At 45.2% G+C, this 19,102-nt stretch overlaps 1 protein-coding gene across 2 annotated transcripts in view; it reads right to left on the bottom strand.

The window, feature by feature from the left end:
• Positions 1 to 9,437: 9,437 nt before the first annotated feature.
• The window catches only part of C3H1orf21 (chromosome 3 C1orf21 homolog), a 234,502-nt gene continuing 224,837 nt past the window's right edge, over positions 9,438 to 19,102 (bottom strand). For both annotated transcript variants that reach the window (XM_068541392.1, XM_068541393.1), the window contains exon 6: positions 9,438 to 10,249. In XM_068541392.1, the coding sequence (XP_068397493.1) occupies positions 10,211 to 10,249 (39 nt within the window). In that variant the 3' untranslated portion in view covers positions 9,438 to 10,210. The remainder of the gene's footprint in view (positions 10,250 to 19,102) is intronic.

Genomic DNA, 19,102 nt, shown 5'->3' with positions numbered 1-19,102 from the left:
GTATTTCTCTCTGGTAGATCCTGGGAGGCGAGCGTAGTGGGAGAATCAATTGTTTTCAGCGTCCAGAATGTGCCAGATAGTCATGGAGTTTGAGGGTGGGGGACGAGAGAAACTCTAAGGCACATACCTCATTTTTCATACTGCTCCCCCTGCATCTGACTTTGCAGAGGGGAATTCCTTAATTCCTCACATCCCTGACCCCCTACTTGGGAGACCCCAGTGCCCGGCATATACTGTGTAATTAACAAATGTCAGCTGGCTGAATGAGTGCCTTTGGGAAGTGGGTGGCTGTTTACTGAGCATTTACTATGGGATCTCCTCAAATCAAACCTATGAGAAAAGTATTGTTTTCAAGTAGGTTCAGGAAGGTTAAGTAACTTGTCCAAGGTCTCACATCTAGGACTGTGTGTGTGTGTGTGTGTGTGTGTGTGTGTGTGTGTGGTGGAGGGAAAGGGGTGTACAAGAGATTTGAGAGGCTCATGGCATCATTTTTTGTCATTGCTCTTTTTTGCAACTTCATCAAATCTATGAATTTATGAATTTGCAGAAGCTGAAGGGACTGAGTGGGGGCTGTCCCTGAAAGTTGGAGGCAATGAAAACAAGGTTGGGGGCTTTCCAAGTGGGTGCTTGATGTAGTACATCTCCTGTAAAAACAGAACTTGAACTTATGTACACACAGTAGGGAAGAAGACAGAAGAGTGGACGGACAGGAAGGCCCCAAGATCTTTTGCAGACATTTATAACAGCCCCTTCCCTGAGATCCAGGGAGAAAGAAAGGCACAAAAAAGAACAAAGCCAGGTCAACTGTTAAAAATTATTTAATAGAAAGTCCAATGTCAAAATGTAACAATAAACAAAAATACACATGTATAAATATGTATATATAATTAGACCTGTATACCTTCTCAGACCCTTTTCAAATGAAACAGAATCATCATCATATCTTGGTGGTCAAATCAAAAATAATATTCAAGCGACGTGGACCCACTTGCGCTGTGGGGAATAATAGTACTACTGAAGAACTTTGAGGGTTCAAAGAATTCCAATCATGAGAGAGCTGGGGATATTGCCAAACGTCCTTTTCTGGAGACCCAGAGAGGGAATATGAGCAACCCCATGGCTCTGTACAGTATACCTGATCTTTTCTTAGCACCTATAGCCACTACTGCCTAGGGAGTCCGCTCTCCTGTCGGATGGGGTTTTGAATTAAGTTTATGCCATTTGAGAGTTTGCTTGCCCTGTCTCCCAGATTAGAATCTCCTGGGGATTTTGCTTTAAGACCTTCCTATGCTTCAGGCCAACTGCCAGCACAGTAGTTTGGGATGGATGCCATCAAGGTGTGAGGATTTGCTCTTGAAATGGTGGTTGGTGTCCAAAGTGGCTGTGCACATATTAATACTAGGGGGCACCCAAACCCTCAGGGCTTCAAAGAGTGAAAATACCAGAACCTCTATAATATTTTGTATCATATTCTTTAAAAATTTCTATGTTCTGCACTTTTAAAAATGTGCCTAATGTTTTAGTACAGAAGTATATGAATATATACTTTAAATTAATAAACATACGGTGGGGGGGATGCATCTCACAAGGTTTTTGCTGACAGCCACGTGTGGTCCAAACAGATGGGCACCCACCGCTTTACAGAATTCACGTGCACGTGGAGGGCTGGGCAGGCTTCCCTGCGGGGCTCCCATGCCCACCTGAGGAAGCCTCTTCAGGTGCTCAGGAGAGCAATGCGTCAAGATTATCTCCCAGACCTGAATGAGAGCTGATGTCTCCTGATCCTGCCACTAGATTTTCCTTGAATGTAACGCCTTAGCCTAAATAAAACACAAATGCCCTTGGGAAGAGCAAATACACAGCCACTGACACCTGGCAGGGAAGCATTTTGATCTCTTCCTGGTGATGGAGAGGGAATTGGACCAGGGCAGACAATGGGGAGAGGGCGCCCTAAGGCAAACCTGACCGTATTCCATGACCACGCCCCGACCAAGGGGACCTTCCAGGACCTTCATTTTAAAGTAGGTGTATTTGAGGCCAAATATTCTGTCAGTTTCCAGCATCGTGATTACTACAGGCCGAATTCTAATTAAAACGTCTAGGCTGGTGGGATAGTCGCGTGGGAACCACAAGACACAGAATTAGAAATTCCTCAGTAAGGAGCCAGAGGAGTATCTGGGAAAAGAGTAGGTGTTTGAGCGACAATCTTTCCAAGGGTCCAGAAGGCTGGTGAATATGCCAGGCTGCACCCAGGAGGGCAGGTGTGGAGGTCTTGCAAAAGAGGTGAGCCCCAAGCCGTCCTCAGGGCCCTCTGGGGTCAGGAGACCTGAGCCCCTCAGCTAGGAAAACTGCCTTCAGCCCCTAGTGCCTCCAACTTCTCAAGGAAATTGTTACCTATGTGGCCTTTTCTTGAGTTTCTCACAACCATGCTGCCTCACAGCTGGTATTTTGATTCATCTAATTCCTTTTCTTCTCCTTATAAAGTTTCTAATTATTTGTCTGGGGCCAAAGGGAAGAGAAACCCAACGCTCTGAGCTCTGAATATGTTCTCTGGAAAACCTAAAAGGCACCGCGAGCTGTCTGCACAGAGAGACTCTGTCTGCTGTCTCTGAGCCTTCCCTGCGTCCCTCCCAAAGAGCGCAGGGCTCCAGGGGCCTCCCCGTCCCCACGAGGCTCACGGCAGCTGCCTAGGCTTGCGGGTATTTTCCATGTGCACGCAATCCATCTGTGCTTTTTTGTTTGTGTTTTTTAATTCCCCTTTCTTTGGCAGGACACAGGTGCACACTGCAGACACAGCAGAGGCTTGGCCGCCAGGTATGACCCAACCCGGGGAAAGGCTGTCCAAGGGAGGCTACCCTTCGGTAGAATGAATGGAGACCTCACACCCCGAGTTGGGAAGCCCTAGGAGGCTTCCCGTGTATTTATCTTAGGGTGCACCCTCATCCCGGGGTCTGGGCCGCCTTGTTCCCAAGAGGTAATTTTAGCCTTGGTGGTTCTACAGCCAGGTCAGGATGACCCAGAGCTGTCCCCTGTATGTCTCTAAATCCAGCCCAGGTTAAAGCTCTTGAAATCAAACACCTCTGGGGGAGAGGACAAGGATCTGGGGGAGGGATGGAGGATACACAGGAATAAATCATCTCAGCGAGCAACTGTGTACCTCCACGGCGAGGAGGGAAAATCTGGTCTTGATGGGGATCACACTTACCTCGCTGGGTGGCCTCGGCAGTGGGCTTCAGAGGGGGCAGAGCGTCACCTACAGCTCTCTTTATGCCCCCTGGGCTGGGTCACTGATTGCCCTGGCCACGTCCCTCTCTTCTCCCTCCTCAACTCCTAGCTCCAGCTGCTTCTCTGCACACAGGCCCTGACAACCCACCCTGTCCCTCCTTTGGCCGAGCGCCATGCTGTCCCCTCGGCCTGGAAGGCCCTTTGCAGTGCTCTCCCTCAGGCCTCTGACAAACTGGAGCTTTGATGTCCCCTCTTTTAGGAAGCCCCCGATTTCCAAAGCTGGGCGGCTGTGCCTCTGAGAGCCTCCCACGGCACCCAGTAATTCCCTGCAGTGGCACTTCCCACACTGTCTTCCCCACTAATGGTGGGCTCCTCGAGGGCGGGAGCTGGGCTTGGGTCAACCGTGTATTGCTGGGGATTAGCTCAGTGCCTGGAGTATACTAGGTGCTCCAAATAATCTGTCGAATAAATGAGTCCCCGACACTGGAAGAGGCAATGCTAAAAATGTTACATCTGGGGTCAACCTAGACGAAGGGGCCCCAACCCCAGTCACTGGTGTCCCAGTGCCCCAGTGGAGCTGCTGAAGTGCCACAGTCAGGGACATACTGGCTGAGTGGAAGAGTGTGTGAGAAACGCTGGGGTATACGGCTAGACCTGGCACGTGTCCTGAGGGATGGGTCCTATATGTGCCTGGAGTTGGGAAAGGCTGCCAGAGTCCAGGTTAAAGCCCAGGTGAGTGAAAGATGCTAGTGGCAGGCACCCTGGCACGGAGAGGGCACAAGACCTGACGACCAGCAGACCTTCATCCTCCTATTCGAGTCTAACTCAGACTTTCGTGAGAGTGATCACTAGCTTTTCCTAGTTTGGTATTATTATAATTACACTAATGCTTTCCTAGACATTATCTTAGAGATTACAATACGGCAAAATGCAGCTCTTCCTTGAAGTACTTCACTGATAAAGTAGTTATATATTTTTTCTCCATGTATCTTTCTGTGGGGTGTGTGTGTGTGTGTTAGGAAATTGATCCAAATTTAGAGTCCTATAAGGCAGCTGCCTTGTTCTGCTCTAGGAAAATAGATACAGAAAAGCTGGCTTGCAATCTACTGCGAAACTTTCCTTGCTCACTTGACTGTCAAGGGAGAACAGTCCTTGAAGATCTGGACTGAAATGCCAGAAATCAGGGGCTGTTCTATCACTTCTGGGTCTAAGCCCAGGGGTCCCCGAGGTTCTAGAGCTATTCTCAACCCTAGGGACCCTAAGGCGGTTCTGGCTGAGTTCACGGTGTTCTTTTTACTGCCTCTAAGTCTTACTCAATCAGATGCAAAGCCTTGGGCTAAAAACAACCCCTGGAAAGGAAAGAAGGGAGAATTCAGAGTAGAGAGGGAAGACAGTATTAGAATAAGGCCTTTGGTTTAGGGGTGAGTCTTGGTGAATTAAAGCAATTTCTCTGGCTTCCAAGAGATAAGAGCCATTTCCTACATCATCTTGAAGGAATTTGACAGCTACCATGTTAGAAAGAGGCAGGAATCTTGGCAACAGTTTTCATAAGAAAACTGGACATAGCACCCCCTTGACACATGGAAATTCTTTTGATTCTTTCAAGCTAAGTAAGTGAGGGCGGAGGCGGGTCCCCTCTAGGCAGCACCTTTAACAGTTGCCATGGAGACATGAGTCATCTTCTTTAGAGGTTGTGCCTTTAGAAGCAAAGAGAGGAACTCTGGGGAATTATTGGGCTCTTCTGACCTTGGAACAAATTAGTTAAATGCCTATCCAAGTCACTACATGACTATCTAAAACATTTAAGGTCTTGAAAGAGATTCACATCTATTTTCAATGCTTAAACTAGCCTGGAAAATATAGAGGCCCCAGTCCAAAGATCAAAAAGAGATGTCAAACCCTAGCTCACAAGAAAGGATTTCAAGTTAATGGTCCAGGTATTGCCTTTCCTCCACCTTTGGAGATCAGATTCTCCTAAACTTCTCCGGAGGTAAAGGCTTTTCACCTTAAAAAGATGCATCCTGGGATGAAACAAGCCTTGGGACCCAGGAAAGAAATCAGAATACTCAAAAGCCTGTTCTGGTCACATCTGATACCTAACTGCAGATACCAGCCTCCTTTTCCACATGCTGAAAGGATTCCAAGGAAAGAGATATGCGCCTAAAATCCCAAAGCCGTTCCCTTCTGGGCACTAACACCCTGCTGGCCTCTCCTGGTTTGTGTGTAGCTTTATCAGATATAGGAAGGCCAAGTAAAACACTCCCCATGAGGAAACCAAGCTGGTGGTGAGCCAAGGAGAGATTCTGGAAAAGGGAGATGCCCCCAAAGGGCTGTTTTCACAGTGTCGCATTGCAAAGGGCATAGTAATAATAAAAAAATATAGGAAAACACTTGAATGACATCTTTCCTTCTTTCAACATGGCCATTTATGTTGGATATAGGAATTCTACACTTAAGATATACCACTTAGAACATGGGGGTAATAGGTTCACTTCCCAGGATTACTGTGACAAGACAATTATAAAAATGCCTAGCACAGTTATCTGACACAGAGTGAGTTTAAAAAATAAATGTTAGTTCCTTTTCCTCTTTCCCCAAGATTAGATTAGATCCCAGATAAGGTACAAGAGTCTTCTGAAAAGCATGGCATAGCTAGTGAGCGAGTCCTAAGGTCTGTCACAAAAGTAAATCTGTTTACCCACAATCCTCATTTTCTTCCATAGCTTTCGACCCTCTTCCAGAGACATACAAAAAGGTGACTGAAGCCAAGGGTATTTTTTCCCCCTTGGAAAAACATGTCCATTCATTGGTAAAAGGCAATTCATAGACCTTATCCATGAAATTCCAAAGGTCTACGGCAGGGTCATATTTGCAGGGTGGAAGTCGATTGCCTCACCCGGCATTATACAAGCGCCGGGAGTGGAGGTGGGGAGGTCCAGTAATCCACCCATGACATTGAGAAGCCATGTTCCTGCTTCGAGCTACCCTTTCATTATGCCCTTCAATATATACTCCCTCTCCCCAACCAGGCCTTATTCTTCTACTAGGGTTTTAAGCAAAACTTAGCAAAAAGTTTAATTTCTGAGAGGTACAAAGAAATAAAGCTCTGAGCATGTCTTCCGGGGGAAAAGCATGCAAGGCAGATTTTATGTAAAATTATAGAGTGCAATCTGATACCTTTTTTTTTATGAGGGAGCTGGGAGGAGGAAGGAGAGAGCCTTAGATACCAGTTGTTTTGCCTTTCATAAAAAATATATCAGAGTCCCGGAGTCCAAGATTCAGAGTCAGTATTTTCCTAGATTAAGAATTTGATAATTTTTCTTCCTATGATACTGACATATTTAATCAAGTTTCTTTTCTAAGACCAGCAGACATGGAAACGCTCTTTTAAATTCTTGCCCAGTGTCTAAGCAGGACTTGTAATCAATATGCCAACGGGCCTCATAGGCTGCTGAGGTAAACTGCATAAGAGGTATAATCTCTGCTCTTAGCAGGCTTATGGGAGGGTGCGGCCCTAAGAGAAAATAAGTCTCAACGAGACTGTGAGGAAGACAAAGTTATAACTCAAATTGGGACCGAAGGGGGGGGGGGGGCGCCATCATCCCTGGACCTGCTCCCGGGGGCTGTCAGGTTGCAGCTATGGCTGCTTCTGACCCTGGGTGAGGCCCTGACACGGAGGTGCAGGAGGCTGGCACCAGCACGGAGGACTAAAGAACCAAGGCTCCTCCTCAATCAGGGCATCAAAGCTCCGTCTCAGACCTGGGCACTGCGGACGGGGAGAGACCTGTCTCCCAGCAGGCTGGTGGGTGGCCGCTGCTGTGTCTGAGGGCTGACCTAGTTTTCCCTCTCCAGACTTTGTACCTTCTTTGTCCCTAAATAGACCATAACACCACCCTACACTCCAGCCTGGGGCTAGGAGGCATCATGAGGTAAAAGCCTCTTTTAGGGTTCTCTGCCAGTAACAAACACGCATTCAATTATGACAGCAGTACTCCATGATCCTGAATCTCTGCCAACCAAAAGAAAGCTACGCACATACTGCTAAACTTTTACAATTCTACAACTCAGAGCCCATAAGGCGTGTGTAATCCAGCTGTAAATCTTGTCGACAGTCTGCCCCACCCACTGGCCACTAAGCAGCTGGATTTTGAATCGCACCGGGCACACAGCCATCCCATCGCCCCTCTCTGTCCTAAATACTTCTCAGTCCATTTCTCATCCTTTTTCTATACCTCCATCCGCCAGACCATTTCCCTCCCTCCTTCCTTCCATCTCCCTGAGTCCTCAGAGATGACAGCCAGCAGAAGCACTAGCTTCTGGATTATTCTTTCACTGTATCTGAGACAATGGGCTTAATGTTCAGATACACAGGGGAAAAAAAAGGCAAAATGTTTTTGCATTAGACCTTTTCAGAAGGCATAAAAAAATGAAGTACAAACACAGATCCCTTGACAATTTTATGATTAAAACCAACAAATGGAAAACAGACAGTTTTGAGTGTTGCTAACATAATCAAGCATTTCATGCCAACCGGCTCTGCCACCCCATTTCTCAGCTCCGTTTCTAGATGTACCGAATGTGTCCGCAGATGACATCGCTTCTGCACATCAAAGAGGTACCCCGTGTTAAACCCGGGAGACAGAACTCCAGGTGAAAAGCCACTGGCTCACGGGCACAACACTTTGGGTTTCACGTAACCCTCAAAAATCAGATTCTCCAGAGACACGTGGTTCTGGGTACATGTGTATCATGTCAAAATGTTAAACGTGACCGTAAGAAAAATGATGTGAGCCTGTTTCATCTCCACGTGGAAGGTGGTGATTTTCTGGGAAGACACTATCTGAGACACCAAATAGAGGAGCCAAATGGAAGACATTCAGTGTTTGCTTCATTCTTGCTGGATAAGAACAAGGAATCTCGGGAAAAGGTCACCCTCGGAACAGTGAACGAGTCACTGGCGCACAAGTTTAAGGTGGGGCTTAGCAGTTCGTTTACAGTTGGGGAAAACTATTTTAGTCACTTGGCCAAAAACCATAGAAAGGGAGGGGACATAAAACCCTAGGCGACGCGAACTCTCCCTGCGTTTTTTCTGCTCGAAGCTGGGTAAAAAGCCTGAAATTTTGGCTGCGTCTCTTATTTATGTAACAACCACAGCTGCCCCCCCCCAAATAGCTGCTGCTGCCGGCTGAAAGAAGGAAGGGCTTTTGTTGCTAACACTTGAGTCCATTTTCTCTAGCGCCTGACTGAGTTTCCTTCCCCTCGCTTTTGGTGTGTGCCGGGTCTAAAAGGAGATAAGCAATCTCCCCCTGAACACATTAGTGGTGCCACCAGCTCTGTGGATGGATTTTCAAGTCAAGGCTCACCTTCACAGCAAGAACACACTAAGCTTCTTATTCTGTTCTGTGGCAGGTGATCTCTCGACTACCCAGAGCGTATTAACTACCCACCTTCGGAGGGGGGGCAGTGTGGCTGATACTGAGGCCTTTCGCGTTCACAACCCTGCAAACAGAGAAACACACAGTGCTTTTGCTGTGTTTTTGTTTTTTTTTTTTTTTTGTGGGCCAAACCCAAACCTGGACTGCTGGCGTGGCACTGAATAGGGTGCCCTCCCCTGAAAGTAACAAAGAGAACCCCTGTCAAAGCTATCGAACGTGTTAAAAAAATACAAAAGTTATTTTCTCCTTTTGATGGCTATTTACTTGTGACAACATTTGTTAAAAATATTATTTCTGTCTTTGAGAAGAGACCATTCTCTTCATAGAATTATGGAAAAATAAACTCTACCAAACCCACAGTTCATGTTCCCCACTACTGCCCGGGGCTTTGGCTTTCGCATCTCCGAATATCATCACCAGGGTCAATGTACTATGTTTTTCAGTCGGCACACGCTTTTCACCACACCATCCAGTACTGCCAGTAAGAAAAAGGAAGTGGCAAGGCCCGCGTGACATTTTGAAGGGAGAGGATTCGGAAGTAGGGTGGTTTCTTTGCTAACAAGATGAAAGGTAACAGGGTGGTTTCAGGCCCTCCTAAAAAGCCGTGGGATGTCCCCTCACCTCCTCTGACCACTGTCAGTACTGCGAATGCCTGGTGGGGTTATAAGTGGGATGGTAGGGAGCCACGGAGGAGTCACTGCTAAGGAGGGCTCGTCTTCCGCACCCAGGAGCATCGTAAAACACTGAGCTGGATGAATGGGAGAAGACAAGGAAACATAAAAACAGTAAAATGTTTATTTTCTTAGAAAAAAAAGTAGGCAAGAGGGATCCAAAATGATTGTGATCACACTTCCGTCTGCATCTGAGCAAAACTGACGCTGCAAGCTTGATCTTTGATTAAGAGACCCAGGAAATGAAACCACCTGCCGTTCGCTCCTATGTCACCTCCAGGAGTCATGTCACAACATGCTTTTAATCGATAACAGCGCCTCTACTTCTTCTTCGCAGAGAAACAAGGCTTTTGCCATAGCAACCGTCCCATCTCCAAAGCGCAACACTGCCAGTAAGAAGCAAGGCTTTGGACTGCTGTGGGGGGTGGGGGGGAAGGCAGGGAGGGAGGAGAGAGGGAAGGAGGCGCTTGTCTTAGAAGCGGAACCGGTCTAGAGCAGAAGTTGGATATCTGAGTTCACCACTACCTCATCTTATAGAAAATAGGTTGGAGAGCATCTGTAAAACCAACAGTATCTTTAAGGTGAAATTGCAGAATTTTGCTGCAGACCTGGACACTGAGAGAAGTGAAAAGTTGCAACAAGTTTTAACTAGCAGCAACAAAGAAAGTTCGATAACAGTTTTTTTTTTGTTTGTTTTTAGCAATATTCCTTTGCAAGTTCATTAAGAAACATCGTAATTTAATGGGGCATACGATATGGAACGATCTTCTTTTGCTATAGTGCTGTTCGCTGAAGAGAACCGACCTTTGCAAAGATTTCAACGTGGGGTGTAACCTATTTACACAGTAGTAGCTCCCGGTTTGAGTGGTAGAATTGGTGCTATGTGATATCTTCTTCTTCCGAACAGTAATCTCGACCCTTGAGAGGAAAAGAAAAGAATAAGATGTGACCGAGAATCCAAAGCAAGGCTGGAGATAGTTACTTGCAATCGGTTTTCTCTCAGTATATGTCTCCCTGCAACAGGAGCCAGGCTCCGTCACTGACTACTGAGCACCAGGTAGGTAAGTCATAAATACGTGTTGGCTGATTTATAAACTGTATATACCTCATAGCATGGAAGTTTTACCAAGCCCCCAGTAAGCCCTTATTTTGTATTGGTAAGAACTTATATTATACTAGGCACAGGAAAGACTCAGCCTTTCACCAAGTAGTTACCAAATGGACGACCCATTCAGGAGACCAATTTGTCATGAACAGGAGAAACCAAAATGAACAGTGAACGAGTCCCTTTCTGCTCGGGCCAGGGTGGCTCACACTCCACAGCTGTATCTCCAAGCCCAGAACTTACACTTTTACAGAGGAGGATGGCATAATCTAGGGATGTCTTAGTTTTAATCCACCCTAATGTGTTGGGTTTTTTTTTTGGCCACACTGTGCCTCATGTGGGATCTTAGTTCTCCGACCAGGGATCAAACCCACACCCCCTGCAGTGGAAGTGCAGAGTTTTAACCACTGGACCACCAGGGAAGTCCCTTAATCCATTCTAAGTTAAAACAGGGATTAAAAAACAAAAGATTCACTGAATATGTATAACATATCTAGGACTATGTTTGGTATGTGTGGGATGCACAAGGAAGGCAAAAATGCTTTTAATGCATTCCCTAACAAAACAGGTTACTTGAGGGCTTAAGAACTATATCCAGCCGTTAACTTTTGAACATATTTCATCCTCTCTCCAGCAGGTTATATACTCTGTGAAGGCACAGTTAGGCCTGGGATTTAAGCTCCACGTCTGACATCACTGGGCTGTCTTGGTCAAAGCACATGCCTCCTTGGTCTGTAGTCTCTCACAGAGAGCACGGAAACAAGTCCCTGTCCTGCCTGTGTCACAGTGTCACAGATAAAGGCTTTGTGTAAAGTCACGTATTCATACTATTTATATCCTTTGACCACTTTCTTTTTTTTTTTTTTAAAGAAAAAAAAAAAGAGGAATGTATTGGAAAGATACAAAGGTATCCCAAAGAAGTGAAGGCTCAGTAACCAAGGTTGGGAAGGATAGATGTGGGAACAACATGGACCCCACCTCCTGAGAGTGGCTATTAATGTGACCTAGTTCCAGTAACTTCCAGTCTCTGTGTCTGTTTGTTGTTTCAAATTTCCTGGAGTGACAGTCATACTGGCTCAACTGGACTGAGCCCTCTACCCCTGGATCACACAAGTGTGAACAGGTAACGTCCCGTGATGCTCAAGTTTGCCGAATGCTCTCTCCACGTTGGGTACTGTGCTTAGCACTTTTCAAGTATTGCTGATTCTGCCACCACAGCCCTATGTCTTATGTACTGCTGTGTCTCCCATTCCTCAGATGAGAAAAACAAAGCCCAGAGAGGCCCAGAAGTTTTCCAAAGTCATAAAGCTTTTACCCGACACCCAACCTTTGGCATGCCACGCACATATCTTTAACTTTCTGACTAGACAGCATAGGTGGCAGTTGGAGTTTGGTCTCTGCAAACATCCCGTGTTAATACCTTAGGGTTTTGCATGAGTGATCACAGTCTATGTCTTCTTTCCAACAGAAGTCAGAGCCATGTCCTGACTGTCTAAAGTGCTTGGCATCCAAGCCTCCCCATGACCTAGACAAGGGCGGGAGAAACATGGGGAGAGTAGGCTTGACCATGGCTATGGGCAGGAGCAAAGACAGCTCGCTCCGCAGCAGTGGAAGGGGAGGGGGCTGACTTCTTTCTTTTTAAATACACACTACATGTTTCAATTCTGGGGGGAAAGTTCCTTTAAAAATAAAATGTTCTTTATAACTGGGACTTATTACTAAAAGTATCTAAAACATAAAGGAAATAATAATTTTGCATACAACTATTTCTCAAATGCATGACATGTTTCTTTGTCACAATATCTGTATATTGGAAGTAGCTCACATTCTCCTAATATTTCAGCATTTCATTTTAATGCATGACGGTACCACCTGGCTGGGCAGTCATCCTGGCTGTGACTCACTAGCTCTGGGATCTTGATCAAGTTACCTCTCTGTGTCTCACTTTCCCCATCTGTAAAACGAATTTAACAACAGTACTAATAATTTCATGTGGTTGCTGAAGATTAAGTGAGTTAATAGTAGTAAAGTGATGAAATCGGGCCTGGCACATAATTTTATACATGTATGTGTGTACACATGTGTACACGTGTGTTTGACAAATAAAAAAGTGCTGCCACACCAAGAAGTCTTCGGGGCCTGCAAAAGCACGAGGGTGGCCCGTTCCCATGCTAACCGGCCCCAGATTGCTTGTTCTCTTTGAATGATTCACCAATTAGCAGATTTTGGTTTCTTCTACTATCACATTGCCAACTCTCACCCCTGCTCCTTGCAGAGTTTTTGAGCCTGGTGTCATCTCCAGGCTTGTTTTACTTTCTGCAAAAAAAAAAAGTCTCCTGGGCAGGGAAGCTGGGTGGCCAATCTTCCTGACAAGAGAAGTGTGTCCCCAATGACACCACCCTGGTGACAGTGTCCAAGCAGATGCCAGCTGTTGCCTTGGCTCAGACCACCCAGGAGACACTCCCTGAGCCACATGATGGAGAGCTAGAAAGGAGACCCTCGTGGACCCTGACCGTTGGGAGTTTATTCTCCACTGTGGGCAACAGGACACATCCAAACCTATCAGAAATATATCAGGTGATGCTCTCCACGTATCCTCAACTCATGGGGCTCAGACAGTAGACCTGTGAGTGGCCTCTGAGTGTCTGGCTGGAGGGGAAAGGTGTGCTCATGGAATTTACATTAGGAAAGGAAAGAGGACTTCTCCAGTGTATATGTGGACACACACACTGTTGTGAGACACTGGGCAAATCTTCGGGCTTTGGTTTCCTGGGGATAATCATGGTCTCTGTTTCATAGGGTTGTGATCTGGATTACATGGGAAAAATACCGTTTCTAGCAGGTGGTCAATAAATATTAGCTGCTGCTATTATTACTACTACTGCTATTAAACCCCCTGTTTGTCCAGGCCCTGGCAGGAGAATAGGGACCGCCTTCCTTATGGCGGTTGGGTGGGTGAGAACTGTCGTCACAAATTGTACTCTGCCAGGTGTCAGGGAGCCCTTCCTTCCACCTCAGCCTTGCACCCCAGACGGGCCAGAACCCCATGTGCTCAAATAAAGCTTCTATGGCAGACACCTCAATCCCTTCTCTTCTTAAGAAGCCTCAATCAAAGCAAAGGCCTAGGTGGCCAATGTGGGGTTCAGAGGGCATCTTATCCACAAGGAAGAACTTGGATGCAGTGACAGACAGACAGACACACACGTGAACTGGTGTACTCACTGATAAAGCGGTGTCTCCAACTCTGTAAATGAGTTATAGGGTTAAACAGAAGGAGCATTTCAGACCCTCCAAGTTTACTGTTACCATAAGAAAGTGCCCTCTTTTGAGGGGTAGGGGAAAAAAGTGTTATTATGGGATTATATGAAATCATGTGTGTGAAACTTTTGAAAACTGTAAAGCACTATAGAATTTAAAGAATCTATCATTCAATAAAAAAAAGAAAGTGCCCTCTTTTGAGGGACAAATCTCTTGTAAACCCTCTGCGTCAACCCAAACTGCAACTTTCATTTCTCAAGCATTTGCTCCTCTGAAATTATTATAATTACTATGAGAAGGAGAAGGAAAATTGCATCAGCTGCTTTGCAGACACTATTTCATTGGTTATTCACACCAACCCTACAAAGTAGGTAGGAGTCCTGCGCCCTGTTACTTGTGGGCAAACCTCAGAGAAGCCCAGAACACAGGGCTAATCCTTGCCTCTTTTGTTATGACTGTAGAGTTGATAACTAAATTCAAATCAGTTTTATTTTTGTTATTATCACCTGTCAGCAGCTCTGAGAAACAATTATTTTACGAACAGAAAACTTGGAAATCAAAAACAAGTAGAGCGGGCTTCCCTGGTGGCGCAGTGGTTGAGAAACTGCCTGCCAATGCAGGGGACACGGGTTCGAGCCCTGGTCTGGGAAGATCCCACATGCCGTGGAGCAACTGGGCCCGTGAGCCACAATTACTGAGCCTGCGCGTCTGGAGCCTGTGCTCCGCAACAAGAGAGGCCGCGATAGTGAGAGGCCCGCGCACCGTGATGAAGACTGGCCCCCACTTGCCACAACTAGAGAAAGCCCTCGCATAGAAACGAAGACCCAACACAGCCATAAATAAATAAAAAATAAATAAATAAATTTAAAAACAAACAAACAAAAAAAAAAAACAAGGAGAGCAAGAGCTCCCATATGGCCAGTGTCATTTTAAGGGGAACCTAAGAAAACGTACTGAAGCAGCCCCATCTCAGCATCACAAGGGCCCCACCTGCACACAGGCTCTACTGGGCCAGATAGGGAGCTTGCTTCTATAATATGACTTCACGTCTCATTGAAATTTTTAAAGAACTGTGCTAGAAAGAGAACCTTAAAACCTGCAGCTGTCAGAAGGCAGGAAGTGGGAGTGAGCTGGGTTTGGGAGCTACACAGCAATTCTCTTAGCCCAAAGCATGCCCTTTCCCCTTAAAGGGACTACAAAATGGAAGTCTTCGTAAAGACACGGTATGCAGCCAGCATTAGGGACTGTTAGACACAATTCCACCCTTGTGCAAAGGACACACTGATAGCTACAGACAGCCAGGTCCCCACGAGACCCCACGTGTGGGAAGAATGGAAACGCACGATGATGCTGACAAGGAAGGGTCGTATGAAGAACCACAGAGGCGTTTTGGTGTAGACTCAAAAATCTCAAGGAGCTTTTTGCCTACCAGTTTCCCCGACCTCACCCCTACTCTGTAGAGTTTCCATGCCCTCTTCAATTGTCTGCATTATTTTCTTGGAAACTGGAAGTTTATGTCAACTCACACATTTCTTTTTTTTTTTTTTTTTTTTTATGCATCATTATTCCTCCCTTAAGTGAAAGAAAATTTTAAATGAAAATTAATATTACTGTGAATACATTATATTCCTCCATTACATTTTTTCTCAATCAGGAGAATATTTTTCCTTCTATTCATGTTGTCTGCTCATCCTGCCCATTAAATATTAGGTTGTTAGATTCTTAATTATTTCAAATGTTGAAGTTCATTTACTCATTAATGTGCTCAGTCACAAATATTTATTGAGTTCCATCTGCATGGTAGGCATTTAGAATCAGTAATAAGTTAAGCAAACTTTATCAAGGGCTTATAGTCTAAAATTTTCTCAGCTTTTCTTAAACTTGGTCTTATTGTTCCTAAAGCTGTATCCATTTTTAAAAAAATATATCAACTTTTCAATGCAAATTTTAAGAAAATAGAGTTTCTTTCAAAGAGCTACATAGAAGTTTTGTTACCTGAAAACTGGGTTCACCTCTTGGTGGTTGTTGAGCCAACAGACATAACCAAGCCAAAGAGAGGGAGGAGGAAAGATTTATTACTTGCAGCAAGTGATGGAACCGAGCAGGACCCTGTGGGGCTCCTGGGCACAAAAGCCTTCCTGTGTCCCCCATTTCTTGATTACAGGAAATAGGCTTCATTCACCCTCCATAACCCTCCCTGAGTTCCAATGGGCAGGTTTAAACAGTTGCTAATTAGGGAGGGGAGGGGATGTGGAGACCTGGGAGGAACAGTCAAAAGAAACAACAGAGCAGCCTTGGGGCAGGGTCCAGGTTCCCCCTCATGGGACGCACACAACAATACCTTTGAGCTGTTTTGCAGATACTGAAACCCCAACCAGGTGGGAAAAGTTAACTGACTGCTGCCCACCAGCAGGTAGACCCCAGACTCTTTTTTTTTTTTAAAGTGATGATCCATTTATTTATTTATTTATTTATTTATTTATGGCTGTGTTGGGTCTTCGTTTCTGTGCGAGGGCTTTCTCTACTTGTGGCAAGCGGGGGCCGCTCTTCATCTCAGTGCGCGGGCCTCTCACTATCGCGGCCTCTCTTGTTGCGGAGCACAGGCTCCAGACGCGCAGGCTCAGTAGTTGTGGCTCACGGGCCTAGTTGCTCCGCGGCATGTGGGATCTTCCCAGACCAGGGCTCGAACCCGTGTCCCCTGCACTGGCAGGCAGACTCTCAACCACTGCGCCACCAGGGAAGCCCCAACTCATACATTTCTAAGGTTCTAGGGTCAGGATTTTTTGTTTGTTTGTTGAAATGTCTAGGCTTAGAATTAGCGATATTAAGGTGTAGCAAAGGAAAGGACATTGTCCTAATTCTGCTAGTTTAAAGAGGAACAGCTCAAAGAGTGACTTTAAATAAAGGAATTATTCCTCCAAAGTGCCTACAGTACTTGTTCTCCTCAAGTTTAAGCAGGCAAATAGTCTAGGGCTGGCTGTCCAGTTTCAGGGGTGAGTTTATCACAGAAGTCTCTAGTACTTCTTTGTAGATGTGTGTGCATTTGGCCTAATACATACACCTCAAGCATTTAATAGTCAGCTGTGAACTGAGTATTTCCCCAATGGAGTAGACTAGAACAAGACGAAAGTTCCAGAGAGGAAGCAGCGAGCTCCAGTTTCCCCATCTGTAAAATGGGGACAGTAAGACCTAACTTGCAGTGCTGTTGTGAGACTTAGGAGTAATACACATAGGTGTTTAGCAAAGCTTGGCACGTGGTACTTAATAAATTATAGCTCTTATGATAATATTGAAAAATGAGGTCAACAGATCCAACTGTTAATAAACTGACTATGTGAGAAATTGGGCCACCGCTGGATTACTCATCTACATTCAGGCCCTCAAACAAGCCGGCACCTCAGGGCCCGGATGCTTGTCCTTCCTCCAACTTCCTGGCTGGCTCCTCCTGCCCGCAGCCCTCACCCCATCCATCACGTCACATTTTCTAGACCTCTGCTCAAATGTCACCTCCTTGTCTCCCCTGAGCTCCTTATATACAATAGCACTTCTTACTCTGTTTCATTTTTATTTATATTACTTATCATTACCTGACATCATTAATGTATTGCTTTGTTCCTTTATTGGCTGTCTTCCCCCTTGAATAGATGCATCCAGTGGGCAGAAAGTGTTTTCTGCACTGCTGCATCCCTAGGACTTAGACTAGTGCTGGCGACATATTAGATGCTCAATAAATATTTGTTGACTAAACGAAAGGAGGAACAGTATCTAGAGAGTTCTGAGATTTGGGAGTTGGAAGGGGACCCAGAGGGCTTCCTCCCTTACCTTGCATCTAATGTAGAAACGACCTCCACTGACCATATTACAGGCAGGGAGCCTTCTCTTTACGACTGGAACACGTCAGATACTTTTCCAAGCTGCTCATGAAATTGTTCACAACTGAGCCCAAACCCTGCCTCTCTGTAACTCCCACAGAATGGCATAGTCAGGGCCTTTGTAACCAGAGGCTAGGTCTTCCCAGACTGATAGCATCCTTCGGTCCATTACCTGTGAATAATGAGGTTTCCACCTAGGTCTCGCTCCCTTGCATGTGTGTCAGTTCTCTCATGTTCTTTTTAAAGTGGAGCCATCAAAAACATCACCAGGGGCTTCCCTGGTGGCGCAGTGGTTGAGAATCTGCCTGCCAATGCAGGGGACACAGGTTCGAGCCCCGGTCTGGGAAGATCCCACATGCCGCGGAGCGACTAGGCCCGTGAGCCACAACTACTGAGCCTGCGCGTCTGGAGCCTGTGCTCCGCAACAAGAGAGGCCGCGATAGTGAGAGGCCCACACACCGCGATGAAGAGTGGCCCCCACTTGCTGCAACTAGAGAAAGCCCTCGCACAGAAACGAAGACCCAACGCAGCCATAAATAAATAAATAAAAATTTTAAAAAAACCCAAAAAAACCGAGAAACATCACCAGTACAGAATAAGATATCCTGGTAATATGGCCTAAGATATGTAAGAGTTAAGTATTTGACAAAAAGGGTCACCAGAAGTGACAGATTCCAAGAGAAATGATGTGCTAAATCTTAATAATAATACAAAACAGAACATAAAACTGAGCTTCTGTCAAAGCTCTGGAGAAGGAAATAACTCTTAGCCTCAAAGGCATAAAAAAGATCACATAGAAAATAAAAAGATGAACATATTTGATCATGTAAAAATGAAACTTTGCATACCAAAAGAAAAAGAATAAAACAAAATAAAAAGGCAAACCTCAATGGGAAAAATACCTGCAGCATACAATGTGTAAGTGACAAGTTACATGAGAAGCTCATATCAATAAAAAAAAGTTAATTTAAGAGGATTTCAACAAGAGGGAAGGGCACAGAGTGGAAATTCATTCAGAACAAATAAAGTCAGTAAACACACAAATAGAAAAATGGTCTGCTTCAGAAATAAAAAAAATACAAATGAAGACAATTAGATATTATTTAAAAATAGCGATACCCAATTCTTGGGAGTGTACAATGAAATGCAACTCCCATACACTGCTGGCAGCCTTGTAAAGTGGTATGGCTGCTTTGGAAAGTAATTTGGTAAATATGTATTAGGAGTCATAAGACTCAATAAAAGTATCATACCCTTATTATAGCAATCATAGACATCAATATTAATGATAAACTCCTAAATATATGTTTTTTAAAATATATGCATTTATTCCCTGGGGCTGGAGGTGGGAAAGGGGATTGGCTGTAAGCTGGCAGGAGGGATCTTACTGATGTGATGAAAATGTTTTAAAACTGGAATGTGGTGATGGTCATGCAGTTTGGTAAGTTTACTAAAAATCACTGAATTGTACATATAAAATAAGTAAATTTTATGGCATGTAAACTATACCTTTATAAAATTCTTACACAAGTGTAC

This window comes from Eschrichtius robustus, chromosome 3 (assembly GCF_028021215.1).
Source record: "Eschrichtius robustus isolate mEscRob2 chromosome 3, mEscRob2.pri, whole genome shotgun sequence".
Classification (NCBI taxonomy): domain Eukaryota; kingdom Metazoa; phylum Chordata; class Mammalia; order Artiodactyla; family Eschrichtiidae; genus Eschrichtius; species Eschrichtius robustus.
This window is presented reverse-complemented; position numbering and strand designations above follow the sequence as displayed.